The sequence below is a fragment of the Ambystoma mexicanum genome, chromosome 3p (assembly GCF_040938575.1).
Source record: "Ambystoma mexicanum isolate Mex_15411 chromosome 3p, UKY_AmexF1_1, whole genome shotgun sequence".
Lineage (NCBI taxonomy): Eukaryota > Metazoa > Chordata > Amphibia > Caudata > Ambystomatidae > Ambystoma > Ambystoma mexicanum.
The window spans coordinates 616,672,691-616,690,019 of NC_090925.1; the positions used below are offsets into that span (position 1 = coordinate 616,672,691).

Here is a 17,329-nt window from a genome sequence, read left to right on the forward strand (position 1 = left end):
TTTAGAAAACTTGTGAATAAGAAAGTGAATAACGTCACCTGTGTCGGGTTACAAATTATGTGTGAAAGATGAAATAAGCTGTATGTTTTTAAGTGTATATTTGTATGCGTTGTTTTAGGATAAAGTGCATGTATGTGTAATAAAATCTATTTTGTGATAATGAATAGTTGAATTGACAATATTTTATGAGTAAACACACTATTAATATTGTTTTGGAGTGCCCTTGATAGGAAGAGATTGTGGAGCTTTCCTTTTGTTGAAGATTTGATAGATTTTAACACAATTACTTTGTGAACATATATCAGCCCTGAGGTTGATACTGCACTGTAAATCCGAACATACACCAATAGATATGACACTGTGTCCGTTTATTTGGCGCAGGTTGAGAGTAACTAACACTTTTTGTGTCATTATAGTATTTTGGAACCCTGGCCTGGGCTCCTGTGCGTCACCCCCCTTGCAGCCATCAACCATTCAGCTAATCACAGCCAATCACTATTACGAACAAGAGCTCAGATCTTATGAAGGGCCATTATCCACTTGAATTCTGTTTACATCAGAGGGGGTCAGGGCTCACCTTTGCAGGCTGCCAGCTCACAAAGGCACAGGTATGGCCACAACACAACCCCAGCGCGAGAGTCAAAGCCTGGACAGCAGCACTCGAGGGCAGATGGCCACAGCACCTAACCCCCGGGTTAGCCAGCCCCCCTGCAGGGGTTGAGAGAGAGTGCCCTCGAGCCTAAGTCAGGGAGCTCTTGAAAGGAAGAAAGATAGACTAAGCGCCCCCTGTCCTGCGCTTGGAATGGAGTTGGGGCGCTAGTAGCCACGAACCAGCAGAGGCGCCCAGGGGGAAGAGAAAGGGGTCCACAGCTGGAGATATCAAAGCTTGTGTTCCTTGTCCCACCAGCCAGCCGTGGAAGAAGGCATATTGGAGTAGCAGGAGTGTGTCTGGGCCTATTAAGAAGAGAAGAAAGACAACATGGACACCCATGCGTGAACAATACTCTCTTCATTTTCTAAACGCTCACATCTTGATGCTGCAAAGAGCAAGATCGACTTTGATCACTAACATCCGTCACCTCTCAAAACAGCAGGCAGTCTGAGCCTAACCCTCAAAACAGCAGGCAGTCTGATCCTAACCCAGTCACCCACCTGCAGAGATATGTATTTCCTGAAGCATATTTTATCCCACAAATCTTGTTTTTTCAACTGCCAACATCACCCATTCAACCTGGAAACAATGGCGTACTGGCCTTGCTCCTCCTCCTGCTGTGCTCAACAGGAGAAACCCCAGTCGTGCTGTGGGGCATGAATCTGTGAGCCACCATTGTCTTCTTCACAGCATCCTTGCAGTCTTTCCCATTAGACCACGTCCATATGATGGTCTCTTTGATCACCCTATTCAAGTCCTGATTCACAGTATCCAGTGATTTTACTGAATACAAAATAAAGAATGAAATTTAAATGAATAAAAACACCACGAAAACATACTGCATTAAAAATATATATATGTGTGGCTTAAGGAGTTAAGTATGGTGGGGAGGGGATTGGTTTTTAAACATGGGGAAACAGGGTGATGGGGGGGGGGGCAAACCCCCAAAAAGTGAGAATTCAGTATTTATTTCGTTGTTTTGGGTTCAGTAAAAATGCATTCTTTATTTTCTTTATTTGTTTAAATCACATAGAACCCTGATTCACAGAAGCGTTTTACAATGGCACAATTCCATAGGAAAACGCTTTGTGAAATCTCTCAACAACTCCATTAGTTTGGGGATGATAAATGGCACTGGTCTTAAGCGTAACGGCCCTGTTCTTAAAATACTCCCCCATTTCTATTTCTCTGGACTTGAATTGGGAACCATTATCTGTAAGAATCACATCAGGATAACCCTCCCGACCACATATCTCTTCCAAAAATGCAGTCACTCTCCCAGCTGTAACATGCAGCAACATTAACAGCTCTTCACCATCTGGTCAACAAATCTATAACCACAGCACAATATGTCTGACAACCACCACTCCATATTGGCCCAATCACATCACTTGCTAGTTTCTCCCATGGTCTCTCTGGTATGTTTGGTATGAGCCATCGGACGTTTCTCACTCACACAAACCTTGTCACTATTACTACAAAGGATACAGTTCCTGACAATCCTCTCAATTTACATGTTACTCTCTGGTCACCAATAGCTGTTCCTAATCCTGTGCTTAGTCCTCACAATGCCTTGATAACCTTCATGCCCAATATTGATTAGCTTCTCCCTCACGCCTTCTAGTGGTACCAGTTTGTCACCTCCCATCAGCATATCATTTTGAACAAATAGCTCATTCCTTATGTTCCATAAAGCTTCAATTCGTAAGCTTTGCCAGGTCCTTTTACACAACCCTCCTTTCATTAGGTACTTGATGACTACACCTACATTTTTATCCGTTAGCATTTCCTCGTTCCATTCCTGCCTCTGAATTGATGGCTCCGATACTTCAATAACCACTTCTGGATCTTCACAGTCACCACAGGTGTCAACATTCATTGTCTTACGGGACAAACAAACTGCTGCATACTTTTTTACTCCAGGTATGTATGTCACAGTAAAGTCAAACTCTTGTAGTCTGGCCGTCCATCTCCTTATCCTACCAGCCACTTTGTCCAGACCTTTCAAACACCTCAACCAAAGGCTTGTGGTCAGACCTATAGACAAAACCTCTGAATTTGTCTGCAGTGCATCTGATGGCCAAAACGTCCTTTTCTATGGTTGCATACTCCTTCGCTGGTCCTTTCAGTAGGCGTGAGGCAATTGCCATCACATGCTCTTTCCCTTCTTCCATCTGCGTTAGAGTGGTCCTAGTCCAACATTGCTTGCATCTGTTGTGATCAGTGTCCGCCTTCCTCTCTTGTAGTTTTGCAATGCCGGTGCTCTTGCCAAAGCTCTCTTTTTGAATGGAAACTCTGCCTCACAACTGTTATCCCGTGTAAATTTCATGGCCATCTTCATCGCTCCCCTCAGAGCAACCGTGTGGTCTCTAAATCCTTGAATAAACTTTGAGTAATACTCTGCCATATCTAAAATGTCCTGACCAGATCTTTGCAACTTTGCTGTGGCCATGTGTTCTATTGTTCCAATCAAATCCATCTTTGGCAAAATTCCATTTCTGAATATCATGTGGCCCAAATATTCAATCTCCTTCCTGTTCATCTTCAATTTTTCTTTGCTGAGAGTCATTCTGACAGCACACAGTTTTCTGAGTACTCCTTCCAACCTCATGTCATGTTCCTTCGTCTTTTCTGCAAAAAACAAAATATCATCTTGGAAGAAAACGACACCTTCCTCCCCATTGGATAACCAAATAGCAAATGATTCCAGCAAGGTTAACCCAACCAATGACTCCCATATCTTTTGCGCATTTTGGGTTCTGAAATACTGATATTTGCCTTGAGGACGACCTAGCATCGAAACACGTGTCGACAGAACATAAGATTAAAAGCAATCAGCAAAACTTTGAATGGACTTTGTTAATGCATTTTAAGGACATTTATTAGCAACCAGCAGTTGAACACTATTAGACTATTTGGCTGAGCGCAATTTGCATCACACCAACTTCTTATTCTGTGATTTGGGGTGGGTGGGTGTTCTACCACCTTGTGATGGCTGTGCAGCCAGCCAAAATAATAGATTTAAGAGCTTGAGCGGACCAACCCCACGGTTCTACCCTTCTTCTTTCTCTTCATTATGGGATTTAACTTATCATCCAAATTTTCAAAAATCATTATTAAAATTTCTTTTTCCTCTTAACATTTTCTCTTCATACTTCGTAAGATTAGACATTTCTTATTGGTTTCCATTTGTTATCTTCAGACATGATGACCCAAGGACCAAACATAAAACACAAAAACATTAATTGTTACACAATTTACAATCATAAATATTTATTTTCTTATACCAAAATGATTTAAACTCCAGGTCTCCATCCGCACCTCCCCTCGCACTGAAACGAACAGTGAATCCCTTAGGGCATGCTTAACTTCTATGCCTGCTCCCGTGCAGGTGAAGGGTTGCCAGTAACCTTCGAGTGTCTTTTAGGTGGACCCAACTCTTATTGCCCTCTACCTTCACAGCAGTCAGTGTCGTGTAGACTACTGTATGTGGACCATGGAAATGCTGCTTTGTCCAGCGATGCACGAAGGTGCGGATGTAGACTGTGCCTCCGGGGAGTAGCTGTATCTTGTGCTGATCGTCGGTAGTCTCACTGCTTTCTCATGTCTGTCTGTGAGAAGACACAACTTGTGATGATATACTCTTAACACTTTTGTTAATGCTGTAAGATACTCCTTGAACTCCTCCACTAAGACCGCTGCAGTCTTGTATGCATCTGATGTCATATGTGTAGGTGAGAGAGGTGTTTGTGGTCTATGTACAGTCATGATTTCGTGAGCGCTTAAATGATGGTCCTTCCATGGCTGATTTCATATGTAAAATAAAGCTAGTGGGAGGCAGATGAGCCATGATTTATTTAACGCTGCACCCAATTTGGCTAACCGAGCCTTAAGGACCCCATTGAGCCTCCCCACGATCCTGTTGGCCTGCAGGTGGAACACCGAGCACAACCAATGCTTTATTACTAGCAGCAAAGGGATTTCTGTGAACAAGGCATTAAAGAAGTGTGCTCCGTTGTCGGATATTAAAACTTCACAAATTCCCCAGCTCAGAAATACCTCTCTCACCAGAAATCTCACCGCCGATTTAGCATCAGGGTGTATTCAAGGACCAACCTCAAGCCACTGGGAAAATGGAAAAGCCACCACAATAACATATCTGTAATTACCTGTATCCCTTTACCATGTCCACAAAATCGATATGGAGCTGCTTGAATGGACCTGAGGGCCTGGGCAAGACCCCCCTCACAGACCTTATGGTATTTCAGGATCACAACAGCATCGAGCCGGGATTCTGTGCGTTTTCTAGTGCATTGTGTCAGGTTCGAGTTAGCTCGACAGGCTATAACAAAGTGATGTTGTTCGACAAGTGGCAACTGCTTGTAGCTTGAAGAAGCTTAGGACAGGCAGCCGCCGTCAAGCCAGCATAGCTCGAATGCTCAATGGGGTCCTGATGCAAGCAAAGCAGAGATTCGGCATCAGCAGTGAGCTTACTTGACTGGATCCAACAAAGTGGTGCGGTTCGACCAGCAGCAATGACTCGTGGCTCGAAGCATGGGACAAGCATGCAATGTTTGGGTCGGCGTAGCTCAAAGGAGCTTGAATAGGTTTGAAATTTAGCAAGTGTCAAAGAAAGCTCTGTTGGGTTTTTGCAGAAGCTCAAATGAGTTTAGAGTGCTTGGATTAGGTCAAAGGGGTTCAGAGTTGCAGAGATAGACAAAGGCAGTTTTTTTTGGTCCTGGAGGAACTGTGGATCCCTTCACTGGATCCCTGAGGAAAGGTGAACTGGTCTTCTTCCTTTCCCAGCAAGCAATGTATCCAGGGGCATTGCAGGGCTTGCCACTTTAGCAGGCAGATGGATGAGTACCAATGTGCAGCTTTCCTTCAGTGGGCTGCTTCAAATGTTCCCCAGAAGCAGTTAAGGAGAAGTATTGCACCTTCCTGGTAGGTCAGTGCTTTAACCAACGGATGGGGACTTTGGGCAGCCTTTACCCCAACAAGGTTCCAGTGAAATTATCTTCAAGTTGTTTCAAGATGGTTCCAAGATGATGCTTTGAGATGATAATTAAAGATGGTTCCCCAAATGGATTCCAAAGGTGAGTCCTCAAGTGATGCCGGATGATTCAATTAGTGGGTCTCACCCCTTTTATAGTAACTTTGCAACAGTGGATTGGTCCATTCCATGCCTACTGTAAAGGTCCAATCCTTGCTGCTGTAACAAGGATTATTTCTTGTAATGTCAGCTTGCAGGAATGTAGGGGTTGTTGTAGGGTCACACTGTCCTTCCCCAAACCATTGTCTGCTGCAGGTGAAAAGGACTTCAGGTTTTATCTCCCCTGTGACTTCCCAGTTATGTTACAGAGGCCACTTTAAAGCTCCTAGATCCCATCCCAGACCTAGAGGAGGTATGTCCCGTTCTCCTGGGAAGGTGCCAAAGCTTCCCAGATGAGAACAAAGGGCTTCCTGGGATAGCCACAGTCTGTTGTGGGTGGAACTCCCAGGGTCAGACACAATACACTATCTCTCCCTTCCTCCTCTCTTGGCTCTCCTGAACAGACACCCATTCTGGCTCATTCAGAGTCTCTTCAGACCTGTGCAAACTTCTGATGATCACATTAGGGCGCAGGACAGTGTCTCTGGCATGGGCTGGAGCTGACTGGTCCTCAGAAATATTTCTATTGGGCATGGATGTGGGTACGATGCCCAAATACAGTGACGACTTCTATCATTATGAATCATGTTCACTAGGCAAAACATTGTTCTGAAACAAGTTTTCATGAATGTCCCACTCCTCATACCTTCTTCATTCTCATTGACTTACCCCTCTCCTTGATGACTTTGTCGAACCATTTTGGTAAACGATGCAGCCATTGTTTCTTTTGAGTTTACCTTCTTTCTTTTTATCATTGATCTGGCTAGCTTTATGGGTTAACCACAGAAGTAAACTACTTTATGTTTTCTAGTCCCAAACTTTAGATCCGCTTACTCATACATTTAATATATATGCCTGTGGCATCGTTTTTTTAGTATAATTTTGAGTTTAAATCCTTACAATCTCTTGAGAATATTCCCGGAATATCCCTGAGTGATTGCAGTAAGAAAGTTGTCAGTGGAAGCAGGGTTGCTCCATGCACATCCATATTTTATTAATATTATGGACTGGAGCACATTGATGTGTGTATTCCAAATACTATGATAAAGACTACAATTCAGTCCCTTAACTTTTGATCTGTATTTCCAGGTAGGCAATCAATATGATTTGAACCTGCAGTCTACTGTCTATACCTCATCCCTGTGCTCAAGCTCTTGGAGGTAAAATTACATATTTTCAGGCCTGTAGCCAGCAGCACAGATTCTGAACAAGGAAAGTTTTTTGGCACTAAAAAAACGTGCTAGGCACTAATGGTGATGACAACGAATATACATGCTGGTGATGGATGGCCCAGGATCAAGTGTAATTATGGTTATAACACATATACAGATAACACTATAGACACACACAAAAAACATACACCTGCATTCCAGATAGATACATCTGTGCACAAGGACACGTGACTATTCACATAAATATGTGCATTACATGCTGGTGATGGATGGCCCAGGATCAAGCGTAATTATGGTTATAACACATATACAGATAACACTATAGACACACACAAAAAACATACACCTGCATTCCAGATAGATACATCTGTGCACAAGGACACGTGACTATTCACATAAATATGTGCACATTAGAAGAAGAAATGTATAGTCCATCCCACATAACCTGCATAATGGAGCCGCCCAGTCACAGACTTCAGGCACACCAGGTGCTATTGCCAAAGGAAGTAGACCCCAACAAAGGGAAATGTAGGGTGGAGTTGCTAATTATGAGTTTGTTTATATTAAATGTGCAGTTCTATTATAGGGATCCAAATACAGATTTGATGAGGAGGAACTAAAAACAGGTCCTGGGGATATATCGGGCAAGCCCCAAGAAGCAGGAGATGCTTACCTATGTGCAACAAGGAGCTAGTATTGTCGCTGATGACGAGAAAACCAAAAGAAAATGGAGGAGGCAGCATTTTAACCGCTGCAGGGTCATGTCCTCCTACAGCTGGGTACCCTCCCCCACCTGGGAAACGGGAGGGCAGGGGGCAGAACGGCACCAAAATCGACCCAAAGCCCACGAAGGGCAAAACAAAGGAAATGGGCGGGGCGAGCCGCCTTATAAGCAGCAGGGTCCCACTGCAGGAGCGAGATGTTTCTGCAGTCGGACCCTGCTGGCTCGCCGTACCAGAGGAAGGATTTTGTTTTCTGCAAGGCTTCCATCAAATCAGGCATGGCTTGATCAACGGTAAAACTCCTGAGTACTTTCTGAAGGATGGGGTACACCTGTCGGCAAAGGGGATGGAGCTCTTTTTCTGGAACATTTGTACCAAATTGCTGGAGTTGTGATAAGCAGACAGGAAGATGGGGAGCCACAGTGGGCGGGAACCCACTTAGTGGCGTGGCGGTGTTTGGGCAACCAAGCACAAATGATAGACTCCGGATGAGCCAGAAGAAAACCGGAATGGGTCTTCGCTCTTCCGGACCAGCGCCTCTTGGGGGCCTAAACGGCGGGGCGTCTGGTGGTAATGACTAAGGCTCAGCTTCCCCCGAAAAGAAACGGCGCTCTCCCCACCCACGGACACCTGCACGGGCAGGATAGGCTCAGGTACAAAGGGTCGGGGGAGTTGGGGGCCTACTATACAAAAGTACAGGGGGAAGCAAGGGAAATCCGACACGGAGACTGGAGTTCACAAATGTGTACAATAATTCTGTTGTTATGGAAATAAAACTGTGGCCAAGTTTGCCATATGAAATACTGTGTCATGCCAATTTATTGCTGGGAAGTAATAAAGCACAGTCGGGAGCATGCGCAAAGGAATAATTGGCAGCAAAAACAAATGGACAAATGCAGGGGTTGATAGTGGGCGCAGATCTAGCTCTCACGGGAGCTGCAAACTATAATCTTTGTCCAAAATGTAGGCTCATTGATTTCCGTAATTGTAAATATTAAGGCAATAGCTTCATATTAACGGTGTGGGCTTTATACGCCCATTAGCTCCTGGTAGCGGTTGGTGTCAAGCTAACTAGACCCATCCAGGCCACAACCAAGAGCTGCGTAGCGTTTGCCTTCCAGCAATTTCGATCCCTGTCATTGGCTACTTTCACACGAGTCTGGCAAGGGACTGTTTCTTCGTGGGCAGAAAACACTGCGTTCGTTTACTAATGGAGCACGGGCCGGTCACTGCTGGAAATGGGGAAAAGGTTTGTTGGCGAGATGCGTGGTGCTTGGTCCCAAGCCAGTTCATGCAATACAGTATCTCTTCATAGAACCCTATCCTGGTGATTTGCATAAAAGCGAAGAGCACTATGGGAACATATGTATGTCCAGAATTTAGATTTTGAAACATGTCTTATTGTGATTCAGTAAGAAGCCCTTTGAGAGAATAATGCAAGCTGGGGTCTTCACTTTTAATTGGCCACGCTGCTCACCCTAAGAACAACATGTGTTATCATTGCAGGACATATATACCATCTGGGCAGCTACAGCATGTATGTGATGTATGGACAGCTACAGCTTTGTCCATTTCTGTTTTCATAGGCTACTGAAAGTGTCTGTTTCTTGAAACGTGTGTTGTGCTCACGTGCTCATCGGCTGCAGGACAGATCTCGCTGCGGTATCCTGTTATGGAGCCGAGTTCTCCCACACTTGGCACGTTCCTCTAGCAGACATCTTGCAGAAGACTAGCCAGTGCTGCAGTCTCTTCTGAAGCCTGCTCGTTAACGCGAGTGTTCTGGGCAAGCCCCCGATTGTGGGAACAGGGCGGCAATCCTGTTCGGCCCATTCTCTGCACCGAGCACAGTCACACAAAGGCACCTGTTTGGATGCAGAGCCAACGCTGTCACATGTGCTTGACAACGCTTTGCCAACCGAATCACATAATGCGCTTCTAACCCAGCGTATGGGCACGGCTCACGAGAGACGATCAGCTTTGAGCTATGGGTGCACATGTGATTCTGGTAGATAGGTCAAAAAAGATTCTGGATGCTTGGGCTGCAAAAATCTTTTTTTCTTGGCATATGCATTGATTAGGCATGTTTACGGAGTTCGTACCCCTACAGATTTCTATGAACTGTTCAAAGGTCTCCGGGCGAGGGAGGGTCTTGCGAGGGGGCGTGGCCTGTGGATCTCTTGCCATAAATAAGGTGTTGCTCTGCTTCTCTGTGCCCGACCCATCCCAGTCCCCGGGGGATCATTGCATCAAACAAACGGAGTCCGCCCTCTTCGTCCCACACACTTTCAAACGATAATAGAGACCCGCATGTGTCATGTTCAACTATCCAACCAATCGCAGGTGCTGTAGAGCAACGTTGTTGCCTTTCAAAGGACGTGCGACTGGGGCGTGTTCGTTCACGTTTTATGCAACACTCAACCGAGTGTTGTTTTTCGTCGGCTGTCACCTGCGTCAGGAAAACAGCTTGCAGCGTGAATCTCGTCTCGGCTAAGGACATTTCGAGTTTGAAAACCCTTAGCTGATCTAGACATACAACCGTTCCTAGCAGCAGTCTTTATTTTTTGACACCTGCAGCAGGCGTCTTTCTTTCCTAGGCAGGCGTGGACTAGCCGCCAGGGCAATGCCCGAGGCGCTGGCGCAGCAGATCAACGAGGGCAAGTTATGGGGGTCGATTTCAACCAGATTGATGACTTATTTTACTGCGTGACTGATCGTTTTGATTAATGTTCCCAGTCCTAGGTGCAATATAAAGCACCTTTGCCACAAGACGTTACAGACATGTTCCCCAGGCTCTACCAGTTTGTCACCAAAACTCACAAATTGCCACTTCTGAACGTAGGTCACTTTTTCTTTGGTGCCCCAGCCCATTTTTGGACGCAGTCTTTTCCTGTTCATAAGTTTGACTTCCGTACTGGCTAAGAATGTATCTTTCCAGCTTATGTTTCTGCAAAACAATTATTTCATACAGTGGTTAATATTTTAAATTGCATGCTACTAGCCAGGACTAAGAAGTCCCCTCACTTTTCACATAGCTGGCCTTGTTTCCTGCACAGATACGGAAATGTGTTGAACGCCTAGTGTGTTTTTTGTTTTCCGTGCTTTGGGTGTCTGCTGTTAAAAACACTCAAAGTCCATCATCAGACCTTGTTCAGAAATTCTTTGCGTTTGTGTTGTAAACCTTCAATAGGATCTGCAAAGTAATATCTTGCGGAATGCCCTGGACACCTGTGCAGCCCCGGCTTCATTCGCCAGCTGTTACACAGAACCCAATGACATCATAGGATCTCCTAGCCCACCAGCTGCATGACAAGACATTTCATGCAGGCGTGATTTGTACAGTAAAGTGCAGAAGTTGCAACCCATCTTCCCCCCTTGACCCCCCTAAAGGGGAATTCAGGAAACGCAAAACAGCCATCAGCCAGGAATGGGTGGGAGGAAGCGGAAAGAATAAGCAGACAGAGTGGAAAGCCAAGCACTTACCTTAACGTGGTGCGGGTTCGGAAATAACCTCCTTCTCCAGGCTCTACTCCCTGCCATTCTCGGGTCCTGCACAAGAGGTATTTACCCTTGTAACCCTAACATCTTTTCTATATTTGTTTTTCCCTTTGGGTACAGAAAAGGGCAACTTTATTTGGACCAAGTTGCCAATTCTAAAAGTGTTCTCACTTATTCTTCTACGCTTGTTAAATGCTCTCTTGCTCATGGCAGGCCACAGCGAGTCAGTCTCACTACTGACCTCTGTAGATACTGTCTTCTACCTCACACTTCTGCCCTCACTCTCCAACCATCTGGGCCGCCTTCAATTTGTCTCCCCAACATGAGCTCAAAGGGGCTTCTCTTGGCAGAGGGAAGCTCCCTCTAAGAAAAAGCATAGCGCTGGCACAGAACAAAACACCTAATAATAATAACAATAATATTAATATTCCCTATCTCTTCCTGATGCTCTGATCATGAGTTTATCACCTATTGAAAGTTGGTTTTCACCATCCTTTTAAAGCGTTCTACTAGGCCACTGGCCTGGAGCTGATAATCGTGTAGAGTACTATGAGTCAAACCATGTTCCTATCAGATCCCTCATGTCTGCTGCCACCAGCTTTGTGCCATTGCCCATCACCAGGGTGATTGGCACCCTTTCTCTGTAGACCACTTCCCTACAGGAACATGTAATGACCTCTCTATTGGACACATCTCTCACAAAATTGACTTCTGGCCAGGGAATATAGTATTGAATGATTAATATGGCTTAACACCTGTTCCTGGGTAATGTATGAAAGTGATTAAATATGCCCAGTGCTCCTTCTGCCACAGACCCCTTGGGAGATCTGAGGGACTTAGGGGCAAGACCCTAGTGGTCAAACCTTGTCAATAGCACCACATTCCTTTCACTCTGTAGTGAATAACCAGCAGACGCAAGGTAAGAGTATCTTAATGTAGTTTATTGGTATTTAAACGACCCTGCAACGCTAGAGCTGCTCATCAACCGTCCGACTAGGCCGTCAATCTAGAACTCCCCGAAAGGAAGGTTTGAAGGTTCCAGAGCTAGCAACTAAACTGGAATACCAGTTGGGATATCACACACCTCCCCCCTTAAACAAAGAGGTTCATTAGGTAGAGGAGCAAGGAGGAATAAGAACAGGGTGGCGATAAATGAAGTGATTCTCATAAAGAAAAAAAGCAACACACAGAAGATAGCACAATGGGTGGAGAAGAAAGCCCAAGAGGCAAGGAAAGAGGAGACACTGAAGATAGAAGAAAAAGATATCTGCCAACAACACCACGGAAGGACAGAAGAAAGGAAACACAGCCTTAATAAACGGGGGTGCACCCTAGAATTTTATAACAAAGTGAAATGGTCCGTGACCGGGAGCAGTAATTTAATCTTATATCATGTCAGTCTTAAAGTCTGTACATACATACACAATTTCCAAAAAGCTACCCAGTTGTTGCAAACTCGGCTAGAGAAAACGGATATGACACACAAGTGGTTTTACCATAATCATAATTAAATTCAGAAAATTATAATAGGTCACTAATAAATCCAAATTGCAGTTTTATTGAAAAATCAACATAAAAAGGCGTGAAAAACCACATCAAAAAACCATGAATCAAAACAATTAAAACATAGACACAGCGTAGTTAATTTAATTAAACCTCTGACTATCTCACGTTTTCTATTTAAGTAAAGATTGTCACAGCAATAATAATGATGCCCTCACCATAGATACACTGCATCAGTATGGCTAGTGTGATGCCCTCACCATAGAGTCGCTGCATGGGTATGCCTAGTGTGATGCCCTCACCATAGAGCCGCTGCATCGCATGCCTAGTGTGATGCCCTCACCATACAGCTGCTGCATGGGTATGGCTAGTGTGATGCCCTCACCATAGAGCCGCTGCATCGGTATGGCTAGTGTGATGCCCTCACCATACAGCTGCTGCATTGGTATGGCTAGTGTGATGCCCTCACCATAGAGCCGCTGCATCAGTATGGCTAGTGTGATGCCCACACCATAGAACCGCTGCATCGGTATGCCTAGGGTGATGCCCTCACCATACAGCTGCTGCATAGTTATGGCTAGTGTGATACCCTCACCATACAGCCGCTGCATGGGTATGGCTAGTGTGATGCCCTCACCATAGAGCCGCTGCATCGGTATGGCTAGTGTGATGCCCACACCATAGAGCGCTGCATCAGTATGGCTAGTGTGATGCCCTCACCATAGAGCCGCTGCATTGGTATGGCTAGTGTGATGCCCTCACCATAGAGCCGCTACATCGGCATGCCTAGTGTGATGCCCTCACCATAGAGCCGCTGCATGGGTAATACTAGTGTGATGCCCTTACCATAGAGGCGCTGCATCGGCATGCCTAGTGTGATGCCCTCACCATGCAGCCGCTGTATCGGTATGGCTAGTGTGATGCCCTCACCATAGAGCCGCTGCATCGGCATGGCTAGTGTGATGCCATCACCATAGAGCCGTTGCATCGGCATGCCTAGTGTGATGCCCTCACCATACAGCCGCTGCATGGGTATGACTAGTGTGATGCCCTCACCATGCAGCCACTGTATCGGTATGGCTAGTGTGATGCCCTCACCATAGAGCCGCTGCATCGGCATGGCTAGTGTGATGCCCTCACCATACAGCTGCTGCATCGGCATGCCTAGTGTGATGCCCTCACCATACAGCCGCTGCTTAGTTATGGCTAGTGTGATGCCCTCACCATAGAGCCGCTCCATCGGTATGCCTAGTGTGATGCCCTCACCATACAGCCGCTGCATAGTTATGGCTAGTGTGGTGCCCTCACCATACAGCGGCTACATCGGTATGGCTAGTGTGATACCCTCACCATACAGCCGCTGCATGGGTATGCCTAGTGTGATGCCCTCACCATAGAGCTGCTGCATGGGTATGCCTAGTGTGATGCCCTCATCATAGAGCAGCTGCATTGGTATGGCTAGTGTGATGCCCTTACCATAGAGCCGCCGCATCGGTATGGCTAGTGTGATGCCCACACCATAGAACCGCTGCATCGGTATGCCTAGTGTGATGCCCTCACCATACAGCTGCTGCATAGTTATGGCTAGTGTGATGCCCTCACCATAGAGCGGCTACATCGGTATGGCTAGTGTGATACCCTCACGATACAGCTGCTGCATGGGTATGCCTAGTGTGATGCGCTCACCATAGAGCTGCTGCATGGGTATGGCTAGTGTGATGCCCTCACCATAGAGCAGCTGCATCGGTATGGCTAGTGTGATGCCCACACCATAGAGCGCTGCATCAGTATGGCTAGTGTGATGCCCTCACCATAGAGCAGCTGCATCGGTATGGCTAGTGTGATGCCCTCACCATAGAGCCGCTGCATCGGCATGCCTAATGTGATGCCCTCACCATATAGCCGGTGCATCTGTATGGCTAGTGTGATGCCCTCACCATAGAGCCGTTGCATCGGCATGCCTAGTGTGATGCCCTCACCATACAGCTGCTGCATTGGTATGGCTAGTGTGATGCCCTCACCATAGAGCCGCTGCATCGGTATGGCTAGTGAGATGCCCACACCATAGAACCGCTGCATCGGCATGCCTAGTGTGATGCCCTCACCATACAGCTGCTGCATGGGTATGGCTAGTGTGATGCCCTCACCATAGAGCCGCTGCATCGGTATGGCTAGTGTGATGCCCTCACCATAGAGCCGCTGCATCTGCATGCTTAGTGTGATGCACGCACCATACAGCCGCTGCATGGGTATGGGTAGTGTGATGCTTTCACCACAGAGCCGCTGCATCGGTATGGCTAGTGTGATGCCCTCACCATAGAGCCGCTGCATCTGCATGCCTAGTGTGATGCCCTCACCATAGAGCCGCTGCATCAGTATGGCTAGTGTGATGCCCTCACCATAGAGCCGCTGCACCGGCATGCCTAGTGTGATGCCCTCACCATAGAGCCGCTGCATCAGTATGGCTAGTGTGATGCCCTCACCATCGAGCCGCTGCATCGGCATGCCTAGTGTGATGCCCTCACCATAGAGGCGCTGCATGGCCATGGCTAGTGTGATGCCCTCACCATAGAGCCGCTGCATCGGCATGCCTAGTATGATGCCCTCACCATAGAGCCGGTGTATCGGTATGGCTAGTGTGATGCCCTCACCATAGAGCCGCTGCATGGGTAATACTAGTGTGATGCCCTCACCATAGAGGCGCTGCATCGGCATGCCTAGTGTGATGCCCTCACCATGCAGCCACTGTATCGGTATGGCTAGTGTGATGCCCTCATCATAGAGCCGCTGCATCAGCATGGCTAGTGTGATGCCCTCACCATAGAGCTGCTGCATGGGTATGGCTAGTGTGATGCCCTCACCATAGAGCCGCTGCATCGGTATGGCTAGTGTGATGCCCTCACCATAGAGCCACTGCATCTGCATGCCTAGTGTGATGCACGCACCATACAGCCGCTGCATGGGTATGGGTAGTGTGATGCCTTCACCACGGAGCCGCTGCATCGGTATGGCTAGTGTGATGCCCTCACCATAGAGCCGCTGCATCTGCATGCCTAGTGTGATGCCCTCACCATAGAGCCGCTGCATCAGTATGGCTAGTGTGATGCCCTCACCATAGAGCCGCTGCACCGGCATGCCTAGTGTGATGCCCTCACCATAGAGCCGCTGCATCAGTATTCCTAGTGTGATGCCCTCACCATAGAGCCGCTGCATTGGCATGCCTAGTGTGATGTCCTCACCATACAGCCGCTGCATGGGTATGGCTAGTGTGATGCCCTCACCATAGAGCCGCTGCATCGGCATGCCTAGTGTGATGCCCTCACCATAGAGCCGCTGCATCAGTATTCCTAGTGTGATGCCCTCACCATAGAGCCGCTGCATCGGCATGCCTAGTGTGATGCCCTCACCATGCAGCCACTGTATCGGTATGGCTAGTGTGATGCCCTCACCATAGAGCCGCTGCATCGGCATGGCTAGTGTGATGCCATCACCATAGAGCCGTTGCATCGGCATGCCTAGTGTGATGCCCTCACCATACAGCCACTGCATAGTTATGGCTAGTGTGATGCCCTCACCATAGAGCCGCTGCATCGGCATGCCTAGTGTGATGCCATCACCATAGAGCCGTTGCATTGGCATGCCTAGTGTGATGCCCTCACCATACAGACGTTGCATCAGTATGGCTAGTGTGATGCCCTCACCATAGAGCCGCTGCATCGGCATGGCTAGTGTGATGCCCTCACCATACAGCTGCTGCATTGGCATGCCTAGTGTGATGCCCTCACCATACAGCCGCTGCATAGTTATGGCTAGTGTGATGCCCTCACCATAGAGCCGCGGCATCGGTATGCCTAGTGTGATGCCTTCACCATACAGCCACTGCATAGTTATGGCTAGTGTGATGCCCTCACCATAGAGCCGCTGCATCGGTATGGCTAGTGTGATGCCCTCACCATACAGGCGCTGCATCGGTATGGCTAGTGTGATGCCCTCACTATAGAGCCACTGCATCGGCATGCCTAGTGTGATGCCCTCACCATACAGCCGCTGCATGGGTATGGCTAGTGTGATGCCCTCACCATAGAGCCGCTGCATGGGTGTGGCTAGTTTGATGCCCCCACCATACAGCCGCTGCATGGGTATGGCTAGTGTGATGCCCTCACCATAGAGCCGCTGCATGGGTGTGGCTAGTGTGATGCTCTCACCATACAGCCGCTGCATCGGTATGGCTAGTGTGATGCCCTCACTATAGAGCCGCTGCATCGGCATTCCTAGTGTGATACCCTCACCAAACAGCCGCTGCATGGGTATGGCTAGTGTGATGCCCTCACCATAGAGCCACTGCATCGGCATGCCTAGTGTGATGCCCTCACCATACAGCCGCTGCATCGGCATGACTAGTGTGATGCTCTCACCATACAGCTGCTGCATGGGTATGGCTAGTGTTATGCCCTCACCATAGAGCTGCTGCATCAGCATGCCTAGTGATGCCCTCACCATACAGCTGCTGCATGGGTATGGCTAGCGTGATGCCCTCACCATAGAGCCGCCACATCGGCATGCCTAGTGTGATGCCCTCACCATACAGCCGCTGCATTGGTATGGCTAGTGTGATGCCCTCACCATACAGCCG

The 17,329-nt window shown here is 47.5% G+C and overlaps 1 protein-coding gene across 1 annotated transcript; it reads right to left on the reverse strand.

Moving 5' to 3' along the window:
* Nucleotides 1-14,448: 14,448 nt before the first annotated feature.
* Nucleotides 14,449-17,091, reverse strand: LOC138579932 (Kruppel-like factor 18). The gene has a single exon (XM_069650152.1). The coding sequence runs from the start codon at nt 17,089-17,091 to the stop codon at nt 14,449-14,451; it is 2,643 nt and encodes an 880-aa protein (XP_069506253.1).
* Nucleotides 17,092-17,329: the final 238 nt, after the last annotated feature.

Coding starts and splice junctions, on each gene's coding strand:
- LOC138579932 (XM_069650152.1), bottom strand. CDS start 17,091: ATGCCGATGCAGCGGCTGTATGGTGAGGGCATCACACTAGGCATGCCG.